The 25,371-nt window shown below is 49.4% G+C and overlaps 1 protein-coding gene and 1 non-coding gene across 4 annotated transcripts in view; one reads left to right on the top strand and one right to left on the bottom strand.

Annotated features, from left to right (window-relative positions):
- Positions 1–5,413: 5,413 nt before the first annotated feature.
- LOC124506530 (U6 spliceosomal RNA) lies at positions 5,414–5,523 on the bottom strand. Its single transcript, XR_006960789.1, has one exon. It is a non-coding gene; the product is annotated as a U6 spliceosomal RNA (small nuclear RNA).
- A 1,665-nt stretch (positions 5,524–7,188) lies between these two features.
- The window catches only part of STX3 (syntaxin 3), a 41,772-nt gene continuing 23,589 nt past the window's right edge, over positions 7,189–25,371 (top strand). Inside the window, exons 1-2 of one of the 3 annotated variants that reach the window (XM_047071604.1) lie at positions 7,189–7,493; positions 23,471–23,554. In XM_047071604.1, the coding sequence (XP_046927560.1) occupies positions 7,464–7,493; positions 23,471–23,554 (114 nt within the window). In that variant the 5' untranslated portion in view covers positions 7,189–7,463. Of the gene's footprint in view, positions 7,494–23,255; positions 23,366–23,470; positions 23,555–25,371 lie in introns of those variants that run through there. The other 2 variants (XM_047071602.1, XM_047071603.1) reach the window with 2 other exon arrangements.

The raw sequence follows: 25,371 nt of genomic DNA on the forward strand, positions 1-25,371 counted from the left end.
TACAACGCTATGAGCTTCCAGAGGAGGGACAGCGAAGGGAATCAAGACAAGTTTGACGAGGGAGGTGGCATTTGACCTGCACCATGCAGGTGTCCAGATCTGTGCAAAGAGGAGCAGGGAGGGCATTTCTGAAGCGGGGAGTGGTAAGGACAGAAGAACAGAGAACGAACTCTTTGTGCCTCTGTTTCCTTATCTGGAAAGGCATAAATACTCTGCTACATTTTTTCTTTTTTTCCTGAAAATGTATCACAGGCTTAAAAGGCAGAAACCATGACCCCAAATTTATCTTACAAGGAACTGAAATGTTCCCGTCTTCCTTTGAAGACAAGAACCTGAAAGGACCTTGTTTGGTTCACTTACAGACACTTGCTGTCCCTCCTGCTGTGTTCTACCACAATATTCTACAAGGTCAGTGTTACTTGCAGGACACTAGTCTTGTTGAATCATAGGTGTTTGGGAGAAATAAACTTTATGTGGTCAAGGAAGCATGAAGACTACTGTACCAATCAAACCCCAACCCATTACTGCAGGTTCGCTCTGTGCCTATAATGTGCAAACGTGCCGCCATGATTCTAAGATGAGGATATGTTTCTCTGTTTTCCGAGCTCTGTCACCACTAAAGTCTTCTGTTCCTTGGGGTATCTTATGAAACCTCTTATCCTGTTGAACCTACTTTGGAAGAAGCTGCCTTAGCTGTTGCTGACTCAGTACCAAGAGGGTTGTTTCACTAGCGACAGAAATACTCCAGGCACTTTTCGATTCCCCATGCTTCTTGAGGGAACAAGCATAGTTGTCCTGGGTTAGTGGGCTTCTTTTCAAGTGATTGCAGAAGGGGATTAATGTTTACCATATATTAGCCCATATATCGTCACAAAACCCATGAGACTGGTGTTATTTTTATCTCTGCTTACGGATAAGGAAACTGACACATGGGGAATTTAAGTCACGTGTTCAAGGTCACACAGTCGGAACAGGCAGAATGTGGGATATGACGGGGATGGTGCTGCTATCTCAGCATGTTATCACTGTACTATGGGAGTTTGGGGGAGATCCCTTCATTTTTGTGTACTTAATTTCATAATAAACGAGGGGAATAATACCTACTCTACTTCCCTGAATTATTGTGAGATCTTGGGGGTGGAGTGGAGAAAAACTCTAAAAGTACGATGAAAGATTCAGCATGGTTAGTCTAATATCCAAATGGAGGGGCACCTGGCTGGCTCAGTCGGTATAGCATGGAGCCTGCTGAAAAAAAATAACATCCGAACAGAGAAATATGCTAGATGGCTTATTTATTCATTTTTTTTAGTTATAAACATTTTACTTTATTTATTTGTTTATTTATTTATTTATTTATTTATTTATTTATTTATTTATTTATTTATTTTAACGTTTATTTATTTTTGAGACAGAGAGAGAGAGAGACAGAGTGCGAGCAGGGGAGGGGCAGGGAGAAAGGGAGACACAGAATCCGAAGCGGGCTCCAGGCTCCAAGCCATCAGCACAGAGCCCAACATGGGGCTCAACGCGGGGCTCGAACTCACGAGCCGTGAGATCATGACCTGAGCCAGAGTCGGCTGCTTAACCAACTGGTGCCCAGGTGCCCCCAAATGGGCCTTCTGCAGCTCAAAGTAACAGCAGGCCTCTGTGGAGGAGGCGTCTTTCACCAACCTCTTCTTAGTAGCACTTTGGGCTTTAGGGCTCCAGGGATTGAAGACTTCGTATAAACAGGAAAGCAAGTTTATAAGGTTCAAATAGTTTATATTGTCAAATTAGAGGCATAGGTGTATGGCACAGGGAGGTTCGTACTAGGAAAACATCTGAACGATGTGCTAGAAGACATCTTTGTGAGATAAAAAAAACCATGTTATTTTAAACCCTCAATTCAGTGACACAGAACTCATTCTCCAGAACACGTGGAGTTGCAGTTGGACTTTTAAGAGGTAGGATTCAGGAAGCATCTTCCTTCTTCCTCAGAGAGAAGAGAGGGGGATCCCCAGGGAGCCTGTGTGTTAGTAGCCAACTATTCTTTGGTTTGTTCTCCAAATATTTGCATTCTACCTACTTCGTAGTAGCCCTAGGAGGTGAATAACATTGGTTTGTTGCTCTTAAGCTCATGGGCTAGCCAGGGACTCAGATGGATAAGCAGCTAGGTACAAGACAAGACAGGACGTGCTTTATTGCTTTATTTATTTAAGTTTATTTGAGAGAGAGTGTGCATGTGCGAGTGGGGGAAGGGCAGAGAGAGAGAGAGAGAGAGAGAGAGAGAGAGAGACGGGGGGGGGGGGGAGAGAGAGAGAGAGAGAGAAAGAGAGAGAGAGAGAATCACAAGCAGGCTCCAGACTGCCAATGCAGAACCTGTTGTGGGGCTTGAACTCACAAACCACAAGATCATGACCTGAGCCGAAGTCGGACGCTTAACAACGGAGCCAGGGTGTGCTTTAAAAAGAAGTCTGAACAAGTTGTGCAGAGGCAGGCAGAGGGGCCACAGGGGCACGTGAGGTTTGGGTTTTGAAGGAGGGGCACGGATCTGTTAGACGTGAAAAGGATTAAGGGCCTATTAGGCAGAGGTAGGTGGGAAATCCTTGGTGCATCTGGCTCAGAGAGGAGGTGGGCATTCGGTGAGGCTAATGAGGGGCTGGGCATGTCATGGAGGGCATGGGGCCCAGGGCCAGATTGGGCAAAGGCCTGAATACCATTCCCAGAAGAGTCTGTACTCCCTACTCGTTGTAATGAGAAGCTACTGATGAGTTTCCATCAGAAGAAAGACGTAATGGAGGCACATTATAAGAAGATTCGCTCACTAAATTTGGTAAACCTTAACCGAACGCCTGATACATTTGTGGCCCTGTGCCTGGCTCTGGGTCCACATCAGTGAAGACAAAAGACAAGGCTGCTGTCCTCAGAGCTTACAGAAGGCGTGCGAGGCAGACCAGTGGCCAGGTAATTCATAGCGTGGTAGGGGCTACGATAAAGCGCAGGGTGTCACCAGAGGCATGTTTGAGGGACACTTAACTCCATCCTGGAGGGGGAAACTTTTACTCTGAGGCCTGGAGAACGTACCAGCGGTGTCCCGGACGAGCATGGGGGAGCAGAGAGCTCTGAGAAAGTGACGCAGCCTAACTCTGGCATTGATTTGGGATCTGAACTATGTACTAGGTAGCCATCGAGAGGACTGCCAGTCTTCATTCTACCGTGTCATCCCCTCACCGTGAGCGTGGGCTGCACCCAGTGAGTAACTTCCAATGAACAGATACAGCCTAAATGACGTCACAGCTGAGATTAGGTTCAAAAGTGCTTTGGCTTCCATCTCTCCCTCTCGCCTGCCTGTTCTGATGGAAACCAGCTGCCATGTCGTGAGCTGCCCTATGGAGAGGCGTCACCTGTCGTGCAGTGGGCTCTGGAGGTCCAGAAGGGGTAAGGCCCACTCCCTTCCTCCGATGGGAACGAAGTAGGCTCGGAGGGAGGAGAGAGAAGGAAGCGGAGTTGCCAAACGCCAGGAGCCTTTGGTTGGTCTGTAGAGGGGAAACTGAGTGTCGGCTGGTTTTACACATAGCCAAAATGCAAACACTTGAGTGGATTTGGGCTCTGTTTGTTTAACGGGGAAACAGCTACACCAAAACACAGCAGATGGGAAACGAAATTCCACCGTGGGGCAGAAGAATCAAAATACATCAGTTGGGGCTCCGACTAAGCCTGGAACCTCAAGTCCCCGTCCACACCTACGTGGAGACCCTAGAGTCCACTTGGGCTCAACATCAAGAGTCTTTTTCACCAGCCCCTGGACTCCCCTTGCCCAGGTACCATATTCCAGTTACTTGACTTTTTCATTTCATTTTTTATTAAATTTTTTAACATTTATTGATTTTTGAGAGAGAGAGAGAGAGAGAGAGACAGAGCACAAGTTGGGGAAGGGAGAGAGAGAGGGAGACACAGAATCCGAAGCAGGCTCTGTGCTCTGAGCTGTCAGCACAGAGCCTGATGTAGGGCTCGAACTCACGGAGTGTGAGATCATGACCTGAGCCGAAGTCCAACAGTTAACAGACTGAGCCACCCAGGTGCCCCAACTTTTTCATTTCTTGTATACCACTAGCAGGTGGAATCCAAACTTCTGCCTGTCAGGGAAGAGCAAATAGTAATATGCTACCAGAAAATAAACAAAATGGGGTTCATGCCTAACAAAAGTTTTAAAGAAAGCTTGATGCCTCTAAGTACCTTCCTGCAGTTGAGAGGGCTCTTTGCCCTATTTTCAGTATTTTTAAAAAGTTTAAGGGAAATGATACAGTCATTTCTGTTATGGCTCCCTAGGCTAACCAAAAGGTTATTGTATTTTTTCTTGGAATCATCTCATAGGAAATCAAATTTCTTTTTGGTTTCCAAGTTTTATTGAGATATAATTAACACGTGACATGGTATTAGTTTAAGGTTACAGCATAATGACTTGAGATATATAGAGACAGCAAGAACGATCACCACAGTAAGTTTAGTTAACATCTATCACCTCACATAGTTACAATTTTTTTTTCTGTGATGAGAAGTTTTAAGTCTATCATCTTAGTGACTTTCAAATGCACAGTACATTCTTGTTAACTCTAGTCACCATGTTCTATGTTACACCCCCAGGACTTATAACTGGAAGTGTGTATCTTTTGACCTCCTTCACCATGTTGCTCCCCACCCCCTACCCCTCCACCTCTGGCAACCACCACTCTGTTCTCTGCGTCTGAGTTTGAGGAATCCAAATTTCTGATTCCCCAGTAAATATATTTTGTGAAGGATATGAAATCTTTTAAAACAAGAGATCCATCAATGAAAACAAAGCCTATAGGATACTCTTGATCTTGGAAAGGTTGGAAACCACAAGTTTTGATCAACCTCCTTATTTCACAGATGAGAAAACAGGTTGTGTGGTGTTAAGTGTTAAGTTTTGTGGCAGAAACTCTGCCTACAACTCGGGCCTCCCGGCTACATATATCAGCAATCATTCTCCAGCCCCGTAGCAACTCTCCCTTCATGGAAAGCCCATCTTGTGAAGGGCAGATTACACTTCTTAATGTTTGGGCAAAGGCAAGGAACAATAAACAGTGGTGGAAATTATAGGGAGGGAAATTTTTGTTTTGTAGAGCAAAAAAAAAAAAATTTTTTTTTTTTTTAAACAGTTGGAACTGTTCAATTGGGAAAGATGCTTTCTTGAGAGTGTCTGGAAAAATTGTGAAACAGTTACAATGGAAAAAAAAAAGCTTACTGGGTGTCAGATGGTGTGGTAGGCCTTTCTGGATTATCTGCATTTATTTATGTATGTTTATTTATTTTGAGAGATAGAGCACAAGTGGGGGAAGGGCAGAGAGAGAAGGGGAGAGGATCTGAAGTGGGCTCTGTGCTGACAGCAGAGAGCCCAATGCGGGGGGGGGGGGGGGAATATGGAAGCTTCATGAGTTTGTGTGTCATCCTTGTGCAGGAGCCATGCTAATCTTCTCTATATCATATATCTATATTTAGTATATGTGCTGCCCAAAGGAGCACTGGGTTATCTGTTTTTATTAATGGTCTGTGCCTCCTATGGTCCTGTAACTATTTTACAATTCTGTAGATCGTAGAAAACTGCTAGTAATGCAAATAGTTCTTTTCCATGGAGATGCAAACAAAATCTGATTGAGGTGCCATTGATCTCCTCCTTGCATTTAACGTATTCATTTCAGCATTCCTGATGGCCTGTGTAAGTGTCTGTTTTTTGGGTCCTTCTGTAAACAGGTTTTTCACACTTTACTCGTTCCCTCATTAATTAATGAGTCAAATAAAATCTTTGATGTGTGTTCACTTTATAGTTGTCTGAGAGTCATGATTTTTTTTCTTTTTGAAAACAATTCTCTTTAACCAGGAGGTCTTGGATGCTCCATCCCTGGATGTGTTCAGGCAGGTGGTGTGGCCATCCTTGATCCTTATACCAGACTCCTATGGCTCTTTCCAGACTTTAATGTAAAGAGTTGTTCACATCTCTGTTTCCCTCAGGAGACTCTTTTCCTGAGGAGGGGGACCCAGCTAATGTATGCTCACTAACAAAAATTTGTTAAGGGAAGGGGAGATACGGTGTGCGATTACTCACCTTTTCCATTTAGGACCACCAGGGGGAGCAGAAGCCTTCCTTTACTAACGTCGGGAACCCACCTAGGGAGCGTCCGGGGTGGAAGGAAGAGTAGCCCAAAGGAGGATCAGGGACGAGAAAGAGTTCATCCAGCCCGACCGCTTACGACCGTATCTTTATGGGAGGAGATGAAGTCAGCCTGGAGCACGCACTAAGATCGCAGAGGAGGGCAAAGTTCTGTTAGAATTACGAAAATATTTACAGCCTTTTAACCTGAATACACAGAGCACATTCTTGTCGTGACTTGAGAATTCAGTCTTCGGACTGCCACTCCCACTTACTGAGCGCCGCCCTCTGCTGGATAGGTCGGTGGTTCCCAAGGAGGAAGATGAACGGGGAAGAGGGAAGAAAGGGAGGGAAGGGGCGGCGCAAAGACCCCGCCCACCTTTTCGGTAGACCCATCCCACCTGGCAGTCCACACCTCGTAGGAACGAAGACGGCTTCAGCTTGACAAACAGTTCGTGACACAGACATCTCGATCTTAACACCCCGGTTCTGTGCGGTGCGAACCAGACCCCTCCGGACACGGAGTCCCCTAGAGAAACCGCAACCCCCAAAGTTGTACAGATTATTAGCGGCAGGTGCTGCCTCCAACGCTGGACTGCTTCCATTTCCCGGAGGGGTCGCGATTGCGACCAGTGTCAAATCCAGAGTCTTCGCCGCCGCCCCGCCGCACCCCCGGTTATTTCCTCCAGGAAAGAACACGCGCCCCCAGCGGTATCCCGCAGTCCCCCGGACGGCCAGCTCCGTCCCTTGGAGCGCCCTTCCTCGGTTGCGGGGGGGGGGGTGTGGGGGGAGAGGGACGCCTGGCTCTCCCTCCCACCTGCTAGGCGCACAGCGTTCTCGGTCCCCGGGACAGTGTGCGGCCGGGCCCGACACAGCCCGGTGCAGGCCGCGAGCGGCCGTCGGGGGAAAAGGAGGGGGTCTCCCTCGGGCCCGCCCTTCTCCCTGGACTCCCCCGGCCTCCCCCCCGCGCCGGAGCCAGAGCCGCCCGAGCGGAGGGCCCTTTAAGGAGGAGCGCGGGGCGCGGCGCAGGTGAGGGGCGGGCCCGCGGGGCGGATCTGCGCTGCGCGCCGGCGCCGGCTCGGGAGCCGGATTTGGAGAGCGCGGCGCCGGCGGGGCCGCAGGGGGCGGCGCGGCGGAGCCTCCCGTGGCCTCGGACGCTCCTCCTAGCCCGCGGCCGCCGCCCGCCTCCGCCTGCCCCTCCAGCTCCTTCGCCCCGACCCGGCCGGCCGGCCGCCCGCCCGCCACTTCCGGCCGCTCACCTGGGACGCGCTCACCTGGGACGGGCTCACCTGCCTCCGGGCGCCTGGGCAGCAGGATGAAGGACCGACTGGAGCAGCTGAAGGCCGTGAGTCCCGCCGCACCCGGGAACTGTTGGGCCGGGGGCAGCAGCTGCGCGGGAGAGCGCCTTCCCTATGTTCCCCAAATCCGGGCTAGAGGGGGGACCCCGCGCCAGGCCTGCGCCCCCGGAGCTCCCGCCGCATCCGCGCCCCTTCCCCACCCCAGCCCCTCCGCTTCGGGGTCAGGTGTCAGTGATTCATCCCTGGGTTGTGATTTCCTTGGATGCCTCCCTCCCCTCCCCCCAAGCTGGACAGTTTCAGTTCAGAGCTGGGGTCTGCGGGTGGGGGTTCTTTGAGTCCAGAGGAGTTCTCTGTGAGGTCAGGGGTCACCTCTACCAGCCTGCTACCTGGCAATATGCCCAGGATCAGCCTCCTCCTACCCTCCTTGTCTCCCTTGGGGGGCGGGGAGGGGGCGCCGAGTACGGCTGCCCCTCCCTCAGGACCTGCTCAGAGCCCCTGGGTGACCTCCTGAGCTGTGAGCTGGTCACGTGCCAGGATGGGCCCAGCACCGCCACCCTGAGGTCTATAATTATTAATTTCTCCCTCATCCTCCGGACAGCTGTGGTCAGGGCAAAGGATCTGAATGAAGGTAGACCGCCTCCAGTCCTACTGCACAAAAGCCGTAAAACCCGAGCTACTTAGTCTTTTGAGCCTGTGTTTCCTTGTCTGTCAAACGGGGATGATCATCCCTTAGAGATTTGCTATGAGATCAAATGACATAATGGGACTTGATATAGAGGATGGTTAAAGCTTGGGTTTTTGAGTCATTGACTCACGTAACAAATAATTACCGAGTACATTCTATGGGGCAGGCCCGGTGCTCAGCCCTGGGGATTGGGGGACACAGGCTCTGTCTGTATAGAAGTTTAAATGTAGCCTTTGGTGGACGCAAAGCGGTCCCTCTTCTTGGGAGCTTGTGAGAAGTGCGAGGCTTCAGCCCCTGCCTGCACCCACAAAATCAGTCTGATTGCTCTCGAATCTCCCCAGGGGATGCAAGAACACGTGAAAGTTTGGGAAGCTTGGGAATGGATAGAACTGGGGTTGCCTCCTGGCTACACCGATTACTGGCTGTCCCTCCACCTCTGAGCCTAAGTTTTCAGGTCTGTGAAGTGTGTGGTTGTAAGGACTAAAAGCAAGAGCACGCAGAGCCCTTTGCACGATGCAGGGTATGATGTGGGATGAATAGGTGGTAAATGGGCTGAGAGCTGTAAAAGCTCCTCGGGCAAAAATACAGGCCTTGTTCAAGGCACTGCTGAGATGCTGTTACAGTGGCTTTTCTTTCTCTTCCCTTATCCTGGGTAAGACCTTTGCGCTCCTTTCACCTGCTCTGGGTCATAATGCTGCAGAGGAGGTGAGGGTGCTGGGGAAGTGAGAGAAGAAAAAGGGCAGCTACAGATGGGGGGGGGTTGGGGAGGGAGCCGGGGAGGGAGCCTCCCTGCCTCCTGCCCGCTCTTTGTCACTGAAGCTTCATAATATCGCCTTTACAGACAGGGCAGATTTTATTGCCCCTATTTTTTATACAAGAGGCAAGTAGAGCTCAGCTTGGGTAGGAGGGGTGTCGCGGTTCCGAGGGCCGGGCAGGGCACAGCCCGGAGAGGAACCCAGGCTCCTGACGCTCTCCACCATACTCCTTCCCTGAGGCTCGCTGGAAAGGAAGGAGGAGTGTGGTTTGGAAGATCTTCCCAGCAATCATAAAACAGTGCGGAACTGAACAGCAGGCCCAGGCGACTCCCTTCCGTGCGTTAGGAAACCCATTTCCAGAGGAAGATAGCCCACCGCCCCTGTCAAGCCCACGGTCAACAAATAGCAAAGAACTCTTGAGTTCTGAGCATCAATTCAGTTTGCCAGGAAAGCCAAGCAAGTCCCCTGGCTTCCCCGAGCGTCCGGGCGGGGCTTTACCTCTGGGGAAGGGAAAAGTCACACTGGGGACTGGGCACTTGTGGGGTGCTGTTCTGAAATCACAGGTTTTGGAGCAGGGGCATGGCTGGTGGTGCCCAGCAAAGAGGACCAGGCTGCAGGTTCAAAGGTTCTGATTGTTGCCTTGCCACTTACTAGCTGTGTTCCTTTGTACCCCCTCTGCTTCTCTGTTCCCCTTTTGTAAAACAAGAAGTTTGGTTCATCTCACAACCCCTCTTGGCAATACTGATGTTTTCCCCTGGACCATTGTTCACGTTTGTGTGGGTTTTGGTTTCTAGTCCACCCCCCACCTCTGGGTGAGAGATGCCGTCACTGCAGCAAGATAACCATCCCTCTGATTACTTTCATCAATAAAAAACGTTGGTTACCCCGCATGAAACCAGTTTCACACTGACCAGCCTGTGTAATCTCCTCTGTGGCATCTTTCTAAACCTTTGGGGGAGGCGAGGTGATAACAGGGGGAGGGCGGTCATGTGCAGGAGATTAGCCTCCCTCTGTGTGGGTATCAGGAGTAGATGTGAAGCTGATGGGTCAAAATAAGGATTCTCTGCGTGAAAGCATTCTCAGTAGTCAGAGCTGCCCAGGGACGGACTGGGGTGGCCAGAGAGGTTGGGAACTCTTAAGCCTGGGGCGAGGCAGGAAGCTTGTGGGGAGTTTGAGCAGCTCTCTGAGGGTGGAGAGGCAAACTGATTTCAGGCCCTCATCCACCTTGCTGATACATGGTTCTCTAAAATGCTTTGTTGTGTGGGAACCTGTGTTAGGCACCATGAGGCTCTTGGGTTTCCAGGACCAAGGTCTCAGAGTTGCACCTGTCAAGTGGGTCATCATGCGTTCCCCATAGAGCCATCGTGGAGGTTGAATGAAATAATCCAAGACAATCACCCACCGTTGTGCCTGTGCGTTCCCCCAACTTGACCCCCCAACTTGACCTGCCGGGAGCAGCATCCACACTGAAGGGGCACACCTTCCCGAGGCCATGGTCACAAGACCTGACTCTTCTCTTGCATTGCTCCTCCTGGTAGGCCTCGTCAGCAGCCTGCCTCTTCAGGGAGTAGGACAGGCATACCAGGAATGCACAGGGTCCACCCCCAGCCCGTCTCACAAGCTGACTTCTCACTAGCTGAACTTTGGATCTACTGAGTCCACACAATTCCCATCCGGGGACCTCTTGCCCGGCTCTCTTTTCATTCAGCAAACATTGACTGAGCACCTACTATGGCCCAAGCCCCGCCTTAGGTGCCGGGTTATGATGGTGATTACCACCTATTCCTGGACCTTAGAAGTTCACAGTCAGATAGGGAGACGCACAAGAAACGGAAAATGATGATACCATCCTTGTGTTAGAAGCTACTGTGGGAAGACCCTGTCGACTGGCCTCTGGGGACAAGACACTAGGGGGTGCAGGGTGTTTCCCAGAAGTGATGCTTGAGCTCAGGTCTCGTTAAGATCGAGTCCGATCTCTTCAAGGCACGTAGAGTCTCCTGAGAGGCAGGGATCCTGGATTTTCTCAGCCACTGTCTCATTGGCGAGTGCTCCACTATTTCACCACGATAAGCGCTTTGGGACTTTCCTGTGCTGGGTGTGCCGATCCTCCTTTCTGACCTCTTCCTGCTGGATAGCATGTTATGCAGAATTACTACACAAGGTTCTGGTCTTAAAGAGTAAATGGTCATGTATGAAACAACTCTCAAATTAAAGGTAGATAATGATAGCAGAGAAGCCAGTGATGTAGGGTAGGGAAAAGAGGGCAAGAACTTTGGACCCCCTGGAGTTGGTGTACGGAGGACTAGAAAGAACTTGGGGTACACCGGCCCCTCCAAGGCAAGTGCTAATAGGGATGCACGAATGAAATCAACCACCTGGGACTCTAAAAGGCCAGAGTAACTTTTTATTCATTCAGTTCTGTCTTGTCTCTCGCTGCATCCTGAAGGGCTCCTTGGCCTCCTGCTGCTTTTGACAGTCTGGATCTCTGTGGGATCAGAGGTCCTGATGTTAAGGGTCAGAGTATAACCCCTCAGAATCATGGGGCTGTACTTCCCCTTAAAGCTCAATTCGTTTACTGCATAGATACTGGCCCCTGCTATGTGCCAGGTGCTTTGGATCCTAACCAAATCTTAACATCCTGACTTGAGAATCTCTTCACTGAGATTCAACTTAAGACCCTTTTCGTTGAGATTCTGTACTTTAGTGATAAGATTTCTCACTGGTCTGTGATTTCTTCCTGGGAGGATTCACCCCCGGGAGAGCGATTTAGCTGGAGCAGACTGGGAGGCCAGGCCGAGATGAGTTAACAGGGGATTGAGCAGGGATTATGGACTCATCAGGCTGAGGCCAGAAGAGAAAACGCTTGGACGAGGGAAGGGGATTAGTTTTATTTTTGTTCCTGTGAGTGAGGGGGGAGACCGGGGCCTGGCAGAAGCCAGGGTGCTCTCTCTCCCTTCTCCTACTGTCAAAATTCCTACCCATCTTCCAAAACGCATTCTTTCCACTTCCCTCCCTGACTGCAGCCTAGAGTATTCTCCCTCATTCCAGCTGTGCATAAAGGGCTGTATATCGCTTTGCAGCAAATACCTTTCTGCTGTTAGGTTCATGGGGTTTTTGTCACCATGGAGTAGGCTTGAAACCACCTTCCTTTGTTTTTTCAAGAGTTGGACTCTTTGTCTCGTTAAGTTCTATTGTCCTTAAGATCGATGATTCTGGGGACACATGGCTGGCTCAGTCTGTAGAGCTTGTGACTCTTTATCTTGGGGTTGTGAGTTCAAGCCTCACGTTGGGTGTAGAGATTACTTAAAAATAAAATCTTAAAAAAAAAAGGAGTGATGGTTCTATTCCTTGTTGTCACTGTGTCATCAACTGCAGTAAAATTGATCATTTATTGAGCAGCTACATACTATTTGATGGGACCTGTGTTAGGTGCCTTGCATTCGTTGTCTCTAATCCCTTCAACCACGCAAGGCAAGGTGCTGTTTTACATTATTCCCATTTCACAGGTAAGGAAATCGAGGCTCAGATTTGATGGAGATCCCCAGCTGGGAAAAGTTGGGATCAAGATCGAACATGTCTGTCTTGCTTTTTTTTTTTTTTTTTTTTATATCTCCCTGCACTTTATTTGATCGTCTGCCCATCTACAATGCACACAGCCTGATGCAGTGACAGAAAGGGTATTCCTCTGGGGCCCCAGTGCCCCGAACTCTGCATGGTAGTTATCTAGTAAATGTTCCGACTGATTATTGACTAATCGACAGCTTGGCCCTCCCACATCCCTTGCCCATCGTTGGGACTTACTCTTCCCTCTCTATTCCCTGTGGGGTGGAGTTGGGCAGCATTTACTCCGAGAGCCTGTGAATTTGCTAATGATGCCAGAAGTCACTGGTTCCATCTTCAAGGACAAGGGTGGCTGAATTCCAAGGCTCCTAGCTATTCCTAAACCCTTAGCCCACTACATCATGGAGGATTGCCCCGTTCAGAAAGACAATGAAGGAGAAGATGTGGGTGCCATGGTGAAAATCTAGCTACCCCATTTTTCCTCTGGCAAAATCTAATAACATCTCTCTCTTTTTAAAAAAATTTTTAAAAGTTTGTTTATGTATTTATTTTTGAGAGAAAGAAAGAGTGAGTGAGCAGGGGAAGGGCAGAGAGAGAGGGAGAGAGAGAATCCCAAGCAGGCTCCATGCTGTCAGCACAGAGCCTGACACGGGGCTTGCAGTCACAAACCATGAGATCATGACCTGAGCTGAAACCAAGAGCTGGACGCTTAACTGACTGGGACACCCAGGTGCCCCCAAATCTTGGGAGTCTCTCAACACTCAGTTCCAGTGTCACCACCACAGGGAAGCCCCCAGACCTTGAGCTGACAGCATTTACCACTCCACAAACTGTTTATCTTGGTTGATGTGTGACAGCAGCGGCCCAGGGTTTCAGAAGCCGCCTGCCCCATCCTTGTCTGCTGTGTGAGGGAGCACAGATCATGCAGGCCTTGTTCCCCCTGCACTTCCACGGCCCGGCTCACGGTGGGGAAGGCCGCAAACCACACTGTCCAGTGAGCAAATGGGGACGTTCTGCAGATGAGCTTACTTGGAGATTCTGTAGTCCCTGAGGGACCTTATCTGCAGCTGCTTTAATACCCGGCCTCTTCAGCTCCCTGCCCTGACCACTCTCCACCGTCAGGCCAGCCTGCTTTCTGGCATTGGGCCGTTTCCATGGCAACGTCCCACTGCCGGACGGGAGGGCTGCTGTAAATGCAGTTCAACCTAAAGGAGATCAGTGGAACACATCCTTTTGATTTTGGACGAATTTTAGACTTACAGAAAAGCCACAAAGGCAGCACAGGGAGTTCCTGTCCACCCCCACCCGGTTTCCTCCCTTGTTGACACCTTCCACTATGATGGTACGTTTGTCACAACCGAGGGATGCTTTAACGATCCTGATGTTGGCACGTTCCTATTCTCTGAACTCCAGACTTGATATGGATTCCACTCATTTTCCCATGAACGGCCCTTTTCCTGATCTGGGGTCCCATCCAGGACACCCCGTTGCAGTTAGGTGTCTTGCTTTCTTAGCCTGCCCTGGCCTGTGTCCGCTTCTCAGGTGTTCCTTGTTTCCATGACCTTGTCCGTTTGTTCAGCTCGTGTGTTTTCATGCTTTGGAAGCGTGTTTCCAGTGGCCAGTGCAGCCGCTGGCGTGCGGCTGCCGTTGGAGGCATTCCCCCGGGGTGGTAGACAGCAAGGGCTCAGCAGCCGGCTGCCCGGGCTCTCCCAGCTCCGGCACGCACCGTCTGTCCCATCTTGAGCAGGTTGCTTGACATCTTTATGCCTTAATTTTCTCAGCTGTAAGATGGGGAGGGTCCCCAGAAGATTGTAGAGATTAGATGGTACGTATAAAGTGCATGTCCCGGAAGAATCCTCAGCTCCTGTGGAGTGCTCAATAGATGTTACCTAATACATAGTGAAGTGTTTTCTAGAAGGATCGTGACGGGAGGGGGCTTGGGCACAGGGGCTGAAAGGAAGTAGAGACGAGTAGAGAAGAAGAGGTTATTAGTCCCTCCATGCCTCGTCCCTGAGAACTGGAGGCTGTGTGGTATTGAGTGGCGGGGTTGAGACGGAGAGGAAGTCCGAAAAGAGCGCAGAAAGCTGGAGTAGGGGAGGAACAATGTTCCAGAAAGAAATCGTGGGCCAGTAAGAAGTCTTATCACTAAAGAACAGAAGCCCAATGAACTCTCCAGGAGGAAGCAGAAGATACTCTTCCAATATTTTTGGCTCCTGGGATGAGAGAGAAAGCAGGAAAAAGGTGTGGTCTTCTTATTCCAGTGGCCTTCCCGGAGGTATCCTTTGGGTAAATTCACTCATCTTTCAAAACTTCCCCAAGGAGTCACCTTTGCACACATTATTATATATGCTTCCATCCTCCCCAGGCTCTGCCTTGGATTCAGGGAGGTTGGGCACCCGGTCTTCTTGTCTTAAGTGCTGTCCTCACTCACCATGTGGGGTTGTAATGACCTGTGTGCCTCCCATCGGAGACAGTGAGGTCCTGGAGAGCAGGGGCTGCTGAGTTTGGTCTCTGCATCTCTAGTGGCAAATAAATGCTGGTTGTTAGTAAATACTGTTGGGTGAATGAATGAGCGAATGGATTGGACCTTGTAGTGGGAAGGAGAATGTGTGGGTGTGGCAGTTGGTTACGAGACCCTACCATCTCTCTAAGTGAATGCACTGCGAACTCGGTGGGTTGGACCAGGTGTGGTTCCATCCTGTCTTTGTTCCATATTAGCCATGTGATTCTGGGTGAGTTAATCTCCCTACCTCAGATTCCTCACCTGTGTAGACAACATCTACACAGAGGATGTTTTTTTCCCTCCTGTTTTTCTTTTTTCTTTTTTTTAAAGTTATTTATTTTGAGAGAGAAAGAGAGAGAGAGAGAGGAAGGAGGGAAGGGGGAAGGAGAGAGAGAGGGGGACAGAGAATTCCACAATCCTGGGGTCACGACCAGAGCCGAAATCAAAAGTCAGACACTTAACCGACTGAGCCACACAGGCACCCCTCCCTCCTCCTTTTCTTTCCATAAACTTCCATCCCTTTTTGCTGTTCCTTCTCAGACCTAGCTCAGGTCCTGAGAAGCAAAAACAGGTAGGAATTAACATGGCACCTGGGGGTGAAGTTTGATGATTTTTCTATGCAATGAACAGAATGCAAAGTGTCTTCAAACACACGTGGAAGATTAAAAAATACTGACCGTGTATAATGATACAAAGAAGTGTCCAGTTGCACAGAATATTAAGTCCAGTAGGCTATGTTCCCTGACGATGGCATAATAAAATTAACAATACAATAATAGCCCTCCCAGAGGAGGTAGCCCTCCTTACCTGCTTTGGAAATTGAAAATGCCTTTCTAACTAGCTCTTGAGTTAAAAAGAAGTCAGAATGGGGGCACCTGGGTGGCTCAGTCAGTTGAGTGTCCAACTCTGGATTTTGGTTCAGGTCATGATCCCAGACTCGTGAGAGATCAAGCTCTGTGCGGAGCGTGGAGCCTGCTTGTGAAAAGGGAAGTGTCCCCTTGTTTCACAGGGAGGACAGTGTGGGAGTGAGACGGGGGTGGGGGGTCAAGAGAAGGGTAGGCACACTCTTTAAGTGGGGAGCAGAGAACGCCGAGTACTTGTTGAGAGCTGCTTACTCAGAATCTGTGGCTCTTTTAATTGAAGAAGAGGGACTGGAAAAACCAGACGTTGGGCAGTGTGTCACCGGCGTGTGTGTGTGTGTGTGTGTGTGTGTGTGTGCGCGCGCGCGTGCTTGGAACCCTCGTAAGCTGTAGTGTTTGTTGTCTCTGGGAATCTGCAGACCCTCGCTGCAGAGGGAGGCAGGTGGGGGAGAGGGCAGCAGGGAGGAGGAAGGGCACACGGCGCTGTCTCTTTGAATTCATTGGGGTAAAGTCTGGGTTTATGAAGAGGCGCATGCGCCTCGAGCAGAGAGCTGTTCCCATGTGGAGGAGGGGCACAGACTCCTGCTCACCTGCTTGTGCCACGAGGGCCCCGCCTCCGCCAGCCACAATCCTTTAATACCCCCGCTGCCGGCCGTTAAGGACCAGATGTCCCTTCGCAGCCCAGACTGCTTGCTGGTGCCTTTCCCTCACCCCAGAATGTTCCCGAGAGCTCCGGGGTCTTCCGTCTTGTCCGGGGACCCCCGAGGAGTAAATGGGCGTCATCGGCATCCGCGATGGCTCCCTTTTCCTTCCTTTGTCCCGTCCTTCTGTCTTGCTGCTCTGATTTGTAGGATCCTCGAGGAATTGCCGGTGATTTAAACTTAGACTGCAGGGGCGCCTGGGTGGCGCAGTCGGTTAAGCGTCCGACTTCAGCCAGGCCACGATCTTGCGGTCCGTGAGTTCGAGCCCCGCGTCAGGCTCTGGGCTGAGGGCTTGGAGCCTGTTTCCGATTCTGTGTCTCCCTCTCTCTCTGCCCCTCCCCCGTTCATGCTCTGTCTCTCTCTGTCCCAAAAATAAATAAACATTGAAAAAAAATTAAAAAAAAAAAAAACTTAGACTGCAGCAGGTTGTTTGTCTTAAAATCTCTAACGGAAGTATAGTGGGCGCACAACGTTACACCAGTTTCAGGCGTAGGACACGGTGATTTGACAAGCCTGTGTTATGCAGCGCTCACCACGGTGTCACCACACGACGGAATTACCCTGGTGACTGTATTCCCTATGCCATACCTTTCATCCCCGTGACTTATTTTTATAAAATAAATAAAATGAAAATGAAAGTTTGTACGTGGAAAAGGAGCAGTGGGATTTTTTTTCTCTTTTTTTTTAATGTTTGTTTGTTTTTGAGAGAGTGTAAGTGGGCGAGGCACAGAGAGAGGGGGACAGAGGATCCAAAGCGGGTTCCCTGCTGACAAGCTGACAGCAGTGAGCCCAATGCGGGGCTCGAACTGACAACCACGAGATCAGGTCCTGAGCTGAAGTGGGACGCTCAACGACTGAGCCACCCAGGCGCCCCCCTTCCCCTCTTCTTGAGAAGGCATCCATTTGTTTACAGCAGTGGTTTCTTGGTTAGCTAAGCTTGCTGGGTTGTTTGCTTGCTTACTTCCTTTTTTCTTCTTTTCTTTGCTCTGTTGACAACAGGACTTTCTTCGAATGAAGTGTTACATTCAGCCCCAGTGTATAAAGCAGACAGAAGGGAAGCTACACAGATTTAAGAGTGGGGAAGGGCCCACCTGCCTGCCTCCCCCCTCCCTGGCTTCCCTGGCTGGTTTCTGAAGCTCATCTGAAGTGTCCTGGGGTTCCACAAAGCTGCACTGGAAAGCTAAGCTCCTTACTTGGCGAGAAAGCCCAGGCTTAGTGCAGACAAGTGCCCAGCTTTCCGCAGGGCTGGGCTGCTGCTCTCCTTGGCTCCTGGTCACTCTCGGGATGGGCCGCTTTGGGAAGGTGCAGGGGGGTAACAAGGGCTTAGGACAGACAAGCGAAGTTCGAGCCCAGACTCTGCCAAGCAGTGGCTGGGAGCCCTTGGATAACCTCTAGGGTGTTGTGGCCACCCAGCATCTGGTAGGGACTCTATGGGTGGCAAATGCTTTTTATTCAAGAAGCTAACGGAAGGGACCCACATCAGATAGACGGAGAATGATGGAGAAGGCAGTTGAGAGAAAGGCAGTGAATGCTGAGTAAGAGGAAGTACAGCAAAAGCCCCTTCATGCTGCGTGCCGGGCCCCTGAACACTCCCACTCTGCAGAGAGGAGGTCATGGTCCTGGCAGCCCTCACGAGACTGTGGGGCACATTTGAGAGGCAGGGATGGGTGCTAGATACACGGCTCTGTGTCAGTGCTGCCCGCTGGCCCACGTCCCATCTCCTGGTGGGAGAGGCATCATGGGGCTGGGGGTGGGGGAGAGGAAGTGAGCGGCCGAACTCGTGGTTCTCACTGTTCCTTCTGCGGCCGATGTAGCTACTGCAACGTTCCTATTACCACACGCCTTGATTCTCTGATAAAGATGCCCAAGTTCTTTTCTCAGCTGTGCTCAGTCATGTGGGCCCAAGATAAAGGACGCTGCGTGCTTTCCTTGGCCTTGGGACTCCTGAGGCCTCAGCCTGAGAGAGACTGGCTGTGTCAGAAGGGACAGGGGGTTTCCCCGGGATCAGTTAGACCCCCTTTTGGAGAAGCTGGTTGGAAGTTCCAATGTCCCATGACTCCGGATCACCCATGATGGTGGCTTCTTCCTTGGGCTCTCTCACTGGACTAAAGCTTGTGCTGTTGTAATTGATGTTGTGATGTTATATTTTTGGAAACAGCACAGCACAGTGGGAAAGACTCTGCGTGGGAAGATGGAAATCAAGAAACCTGGGTTCTACTCCTGGCCATCAGTAACTCATTGTTTGGCTGTGGGCCTTGATTTGCCCCTCTCTCAGTGACAGAATTTGATGGTAGAATCTGTAAGGTTGCATTTAACTCTAAAAGTCCCGTACCTTTTTTGTTTGTTTGTTTTTGTTTTTTTGTTTTTCTTCTTTTTTCCCCCCTTTCCTGTTTAAAGGTACTTATATCCAGGTTAAAGCTGTAGAGAAGTTGGCTAGATCTTATGTACGGCCCCTTTTATTGAGTTGTAACTATGTGCTATTCATTGCATAAGGAACTTTAAAATATTATTCCGTCCTCACAAAAGCATTGGTAGATGCTATTCTATCTATTTTGTGGATAGGGAAATTGAGGCTCAGAGATGTTAAACCAGTTGTGTAAGGCTTGGTGACCAGTATGTGATGGAGCAGTTTACGGAACCCAGATCATCATCGTGCTCTGTGGCTGACCTTACTGACGTAGCCTTTAGTGCGAGGACTTCCTGCGAAGAGAAGTCACTCTTTTAGCCGTCACATCTTTACAGCAAGGTGATAGGGAAACTGACATTTATGAGCCACTGGTATGTGCTCAGTATTGTGCTAGAAACCTTCCATATGTGATGTCTTCCAGTGCCCGTAAAAGTCATAAGGTGAGTGGTGTTATTACCATTCACAGATAAAAAACTCAGAGCAATAAAAGACTTGGTTGAGATTCTCACAGCCGGTAATTGGTAACCAAAGGTTTTAGACCTAGGTTGTGGGTTACCAAAGACTTCTCTTCTCCTAGTTCACACTTTTTCTCAACTGGAGGTGGATGAGGCTGCCCTGCCCAAAGCCAAAAGGTGATGTCTTGGATGTGGGGGATCCCTGTACAAATTCCGGGGGTCTCAGAAATTTATGTCATGACAGAGAGCTAGGTGCCTGCCTCCCATGCTCCAGGACACAGTTGTTCCCAGCTTCCAGAAACTTCCCTTGGTCCATCCTAAGATGGTAGACTCATCCTACTTCCTTCCATCCCATGTTGACACTCATGGGTGTGTACCCACACACACGTACCCACATGGTATCTCCCTTCAGTGTGGGTCTCTAGAAGACCTCTGGAGAGAGGAGTTGGGATGAATACTTGTTAGCTCACCTTCCCAGAGGAGGGCTGGGCTCCTGTTTTCCAGTGAGGGTCACAGAGATCCTTGCTGGGAGATGGAGCTCTCTGGAGGCTACTAAGAGGCCCAAGTATTGACGATAGTGATAATAGGAGCATTTTATCTCAACTTTAGGAACTGCTGGCTGAATCCAGGCTGCAGTCCCTGTGGGGGCTGGGTTTTCATTCAGCTAAAATTGGTTAAATTTCTCTTACATATCTAGCACATGGTAAGTGCTCAGTGTACATGTGGAATGCATGAATGAGTGAATGAATGAATGAATGACACGTACAAGTAATTTTAAGTGCAAGTGAGAAAAGCCAATTCCAGTGAAATGAATTTTCTAAAAACATTAGAATAATACTGTTTGAGTTTGTTGGGAGAGTGCTGGGAACAGTTGTGGAACCTGTTGGGAAGGCTTAGGAAGAGTAGAAGTGAAGGTACTCTTTGAGAAACTGGCAGAGATCTCTGTTTGCTTTGCAATTCAAATTCCTCAGGGAGGTTGGCTCACGATTGACCCCCTTCACCTTCCCCACATGATTCTGGGAAGGTTATCTACACCACGGAAGGCTTTCTGGGCAGGCACGTACGCTCAGAATATCTGTTATAATAGATAAGGCAGCCCTGACCCTCCAGGGTTTATAGCCAGTAGGGAAAGACTGATAAATAAAGGGATAATTAACAGTAGGCTGTGTTGGATGCTATGGAAGGTCTGCACAAGATGCATCGGGAGCTTAGAAGTTTGTTTTTTTTTTAATTTTTTAAAGGTTTATTTTATTTATTTATTTTTTTAATTTTTTTTTTTTCAACGTTTATTTATTTTTGGGACAGAGAGAGACAGAGCATGAACGGGGGAGGGGCAGAGAGAGAGGGAGACACAGAATCGGAAACAGGCTCCAGGCTCTGAGCCATCAGCCCAGAGCCTGACGCGGGGCTCGAACTCACGGACTGTGAGATCGTGACCTGGCTGAAGTCGGACGCTTAACCGACTGCGCCACCCAGGCGCCCCTAAAGGTTTATTTTTGAGAGAGAGACAGAGCATGAGTGGGGGAGGGTCAGAAAGAGAGAGAGAGAGACAGCATCTGAAATAGGCTCCAGGCTCTGAGCTGTCAGCACAGAGCCCGACGTGGGGCTCAAACCCACCACCACAAGATCATGACCTGAGCCAAAGTGACGCCCAAACAACTGGACAACCCAGGTGCCCTGCTTAGGAAGGTTTTAAATTTTTACATGAGGAGTGTCAGGGAAGGCCGACAGAGAAGATGGTTTGAGATTGAATTTAATTATTTTTATTTTTATTTTTTAGAGGTGGGAAGGGAGAGAGGGAGAGAGAGAGAGAGAATGAGAGAATGAGAATCCTAGTGCAGAGCCCTACACGGAGCTTAATCCCACAACCCTGGGATCATGACCTGAGCTGAAATCAAGTCACAGGCTCAACTGACTGAGCCACCCAGGCGCCCCCAAGATTGAATTTAAAGGCTAAGTAAAATTTTTCCGGCTGGGCAAATGCATTTCAGGAAGAAGTCCTTCATGAAAGATGGTCTGTCCAGGAAAAGTGGGGAGTTCCAAGTGCCTGGTCTAGAGAGTGTATCATGAGGAGAGGAACATGGGCAGGGCCAGACCTTAATGGTCCCTATGTGCTCTGTTGGGCATTGGGACTTTTAATCCCAGGAGAACAGAAGGAGTGACTTTTTAGGAAGATGAGTTTGGGCACTGTGGCACGGCCATCAAGTTCAACTCCTTTGAATGTGACTGTTAAGCTTGGGTTGCCGAAGGTTCCAGACAAGCCAGAGAATGAGATGATGGCGGAGCCAGTCAAAACAGACTCTGCAAGCCAGAGAATGAGATGATGGCGGAGCCAGTCAAAACAGACTCTGCAGATGTTTGGAGAGTCCCAGATTTCTTTTTTTTCTCTTTCTTTCTTTCTTTCTTTCTTTCTTTCTTTCTTTCTTTCTTTCTTTCTTTCTTTCTTTCTTTCTTTCTTTCTTTCTGTTTTTGAAAGAGAGAGACAGAGTGCAATCAGGAGAGGGGCAGAGAGAGAGGGAGACACAGAATCTGAAGCAGGTTCCAGGCTCTGAGCTGTCAGCACCCCTGACGCAGGGCTTGAACTCACGAACCATGAGATCATGACCTGAGCGTAAGTCGGACGCTTAACCGACAAGCCACCCTGGAGCGTCCCAGATTTCACTGGGAATTCCCAGTAATGCCATCATCTGTTGAAGGTTGGGGGGTTGGTAGCGGGTAAAGAGGAGAGGGCCCTGGTGGCTTTCATCGCCCGTGGGGTTATGAGTGTTTGAGAGGGCTGTTGTCTACCGAAGGTTGTGAAGAAGCAGGTGTAGCGGCTTTTCCCCTCCCCACCTCGACTGGCAAGAACCAGTTCTTCCTCTGAGCTTAGAAAGGGTCAGCAGGTCAGCATGCGGTGCAGTGATGGGGAGAGTGTAGACACGGCTCGGGCCCTGGATGCTGGGTGGGAATGGAAGCACTTCCTTTAGATAGCCGTTTTGTGATTCTGTAGAGGAAGTGGAATGAGATCAAGAAAGCTGGGGTCCCCAGGGGTTGCTGGGGGCCGAAGGGAGAGCTTCCTTTTCCTTATAAACATGAGCTCTGACAGGGGATGACACACAGTACTGGGTTTTTTTTTGTTTTTTTTTTTTTTGCAGTAGGTGGTTAATGAAAACAGGAAAACCTTTGTTCCTACCCTGAGGATTGGAAGCAAGTGCTTTGGAGGAATTGAGGCTAGAAACTGTTCTCTTTGTTTTGTTTTGTTTTGTTTTGTTTGAACGTTTATTTATTTTTGAGAGGGAGAGACAGAGTGCAAGTGAGGGAGGGGCAGAGAGAGAGGGAGACACAGAATCCGAAGCAGGCTCCAGGCTCTGAGCTGTCTGAGCACAAACCCCGACACGGGGCTTGAACCCATGAACCATGAGATCATGACCTGAGCCGAAGTCGGACGCTTGACGGACTGAGCCATCCAGGTGCCCCGAGGCTAGAAATTATTCTGATAGAGATGTCTGGTAGGGTGGATCACACATTTGAACATTGTGGAGAAGGGATTAGGAACATGGGGCTCAAATCCAAAAGACAGGCTAGAATCTGCCTGTCTCTACATTTTTGCTGTGTGACTTTGGCCAAGTTGTTCAACCTCTCTGTTTTAGGTTCTCCAACAGGAATGAGTTATAATAATGTCACCAGTACCACTGCGGACCCCCACCCCCACCTCCAGCAACAACAATAACAATAACACCTAGCATTTATTGAGTAATCGCAGTATGCCAGGCACCATGCAAACATGTTTTAACTTCCTCGTCTCATTTCTTTCACCACCCCCGAAGTACGTAGCGCATGTCAGCATTTTACAGATAGGGAAACCTGGCACAGTGATGTTAGTAGCTTGCCCATCCCTCCCTCCCTTCCCCCACCCCCTGCTAGAAGTCAGTAAACGGTGCAGCTCGGGTTTAAATACAGGGTGATGGAGTCCGATATATTGCAGGGCTGTTCTGAGTTTTAAAGGAGATCATGTCTGTATAATGTTTAGTATAGATGTAGCTCCTGGTGAGCCTTCAAGTTCTGTTAGCTGTTTCTTGTGTTTTTAGCCTCACCCTGTTCCTTTTTGTCTCTCACAGAAGCAGCTGACACAGGATGATGATGCCGACGAGGTCGAGGTTGCCATTGACAACACGGCTTTCATGGATGAGTTCTTTTCTGAGGTAGGCGACCTTCCTGTGCTTTTTTCTGAATGTACATAAGGAAACACAGCTTCCTGTGTAAAGAATAAAACTCGGCTCTTTCAGGTGTAGCAGAGGAAAGTCGGTCTTTTCCTGGGGTGAGGCGGCCAGACCCAGAAGTTACTGGGAGATTTCTCTTCAATACGTAAATGGGAGGGTTTGGATTTTTAATCTTCTTGAGAAAGTCAGCAGAAGGTAAATGATATGTAATTAATGAGATGCTTTTAAAGTCTTATGCTGCAAGACAGCATTTTTTTTTTTCAACGTTTATTTATTTTTTTTGGGACAGAGAGAGACAGAGCATGAACGGGGGAGGGGCAGAGAGAGAGGGAGACACCGAATCGGAAACAGGCTCCAGGCTCTGAGCCATCAGCCCAGAGCCCGACGCGGGGCTCGAACTCATGGACCGCGAGATCGTGACCCGGCTGAAGTCGGACGCTTAACCGACTGCGCCACCCAGGCGCCCCTGCAACACAGCATTTTAATGATCTTCTTTCTTGACTAAGTTACATAATTTCAATACTGAATCAACCATGGGGTCACAGCCATGTGTGAAAAAAAAATACATCTTTAAGCTTGTGATTCAGATTGATCAGATTTGTTGTTTCCCAAAATTCAGGCCCTTTGACTTAATTCTAGTGGAAACTGGGAAACTAAGAAACCACCAGTTTATTTTTTTCACGTTCAATAGGGGCAAAGATGGGTTGCTCCTGTCTACAGATTCACATAATCTTTGATCTCGAGGTCCTTCTTGGGAGAGACTATGGCAGATGGTGAGCGGTGGGATTCAAATCTCTGCTCTGCTTCTGACCAGCTGGTGATCTTGCCAATGTTCCTTCACATGCTTGGTTTCCTTATCTGCAAATTGGGAGTGATAATGTAATCCCTAGGGTTATTATGAGGATTAAATGGAATAATGTTTATAAAGCATTCAGTATAGCATCTGACGTGTCTGTGCCTGGTGAGTGATTCTCCAGACCAGAACAAAAGCATGAAGAGTTCAGTCATGGAAGTTTCTGCCATCATACTGTGGTTTCTTTATTTAGACTTTTTATTTTTTTTGGAAAGAAGACAAGAGGCGCCATATTGTTTCTGCAGGAGGAATGGGGCACTTCCTGTCTCTAGATTGTGGATGTGGGAAGTCACGCTCTAGCTTGCGGGGCCTGGCGGTTCATGGCAGCTCCTCTGGTGGAGTGGGTAGCCGGTGTAGGAGCGGACTGGCGTACGTGTGGGCCTGAGTGGGAATTGGGCTGTGAACAACACTCCACGGTTCCCCACGCTCTTCATGGGTGGGTCCATCCTTTTGGCCAAGAAGTCGTGGTGAGACCGAAGAGCGCGGAGTTTTGTGAGGCCAGAGCTTGTTCCAGGTGTGGATCATGGAAAGAGAACGTCTTCTCAGTGGTGGGGAGGACTTCAGGAGTTGTTGGATGCCACTGTCACTTGCCCTCCGATCTTGCCTTAGATGACCAGATACGTTAAGGGACTTCTTCCCTAAGATAAGGCAGCTTCGCCAATTACGGTCTTCTGCCTCTTCTAACCCAGCAGGAGGGTCTCTGAAGGGCAGTATCCCCTGCCAAGTGGGAAGGTGATGTGCCTCCAGGACATGCTCTCAATTCATCCTCATGCATTTAATAGCGGTTGGCTTTGGTTAAGTCATTTACCCCATCTGGGCCTCTAATTCTTGCTCTGCAAACTGGGAATGTTAGTACTAACCTTTCAAGGTTGTTGTGAAGATAACACGAGGATCACACATCTGGAAAGCATTTTTTAAAATTTATTTTGAGAGAGAGAGAGAGAGA

Source organism: Lynx rufus, unplaced genomic scaffold (genome assembly GCF_022079265.1).
Source record: "Lynx rufus isolate CCGP_SWC_20201006 ecotype Redwood Valley unplaced genomic scaffold, mLynRuf1.p SCAF_9, whole genome shotgun sequence".
NCBI lineage: Eukaryota > Metazoa > Chordata > Mammalia > Carnivora > Felidae > Lynx > Lynx rufus.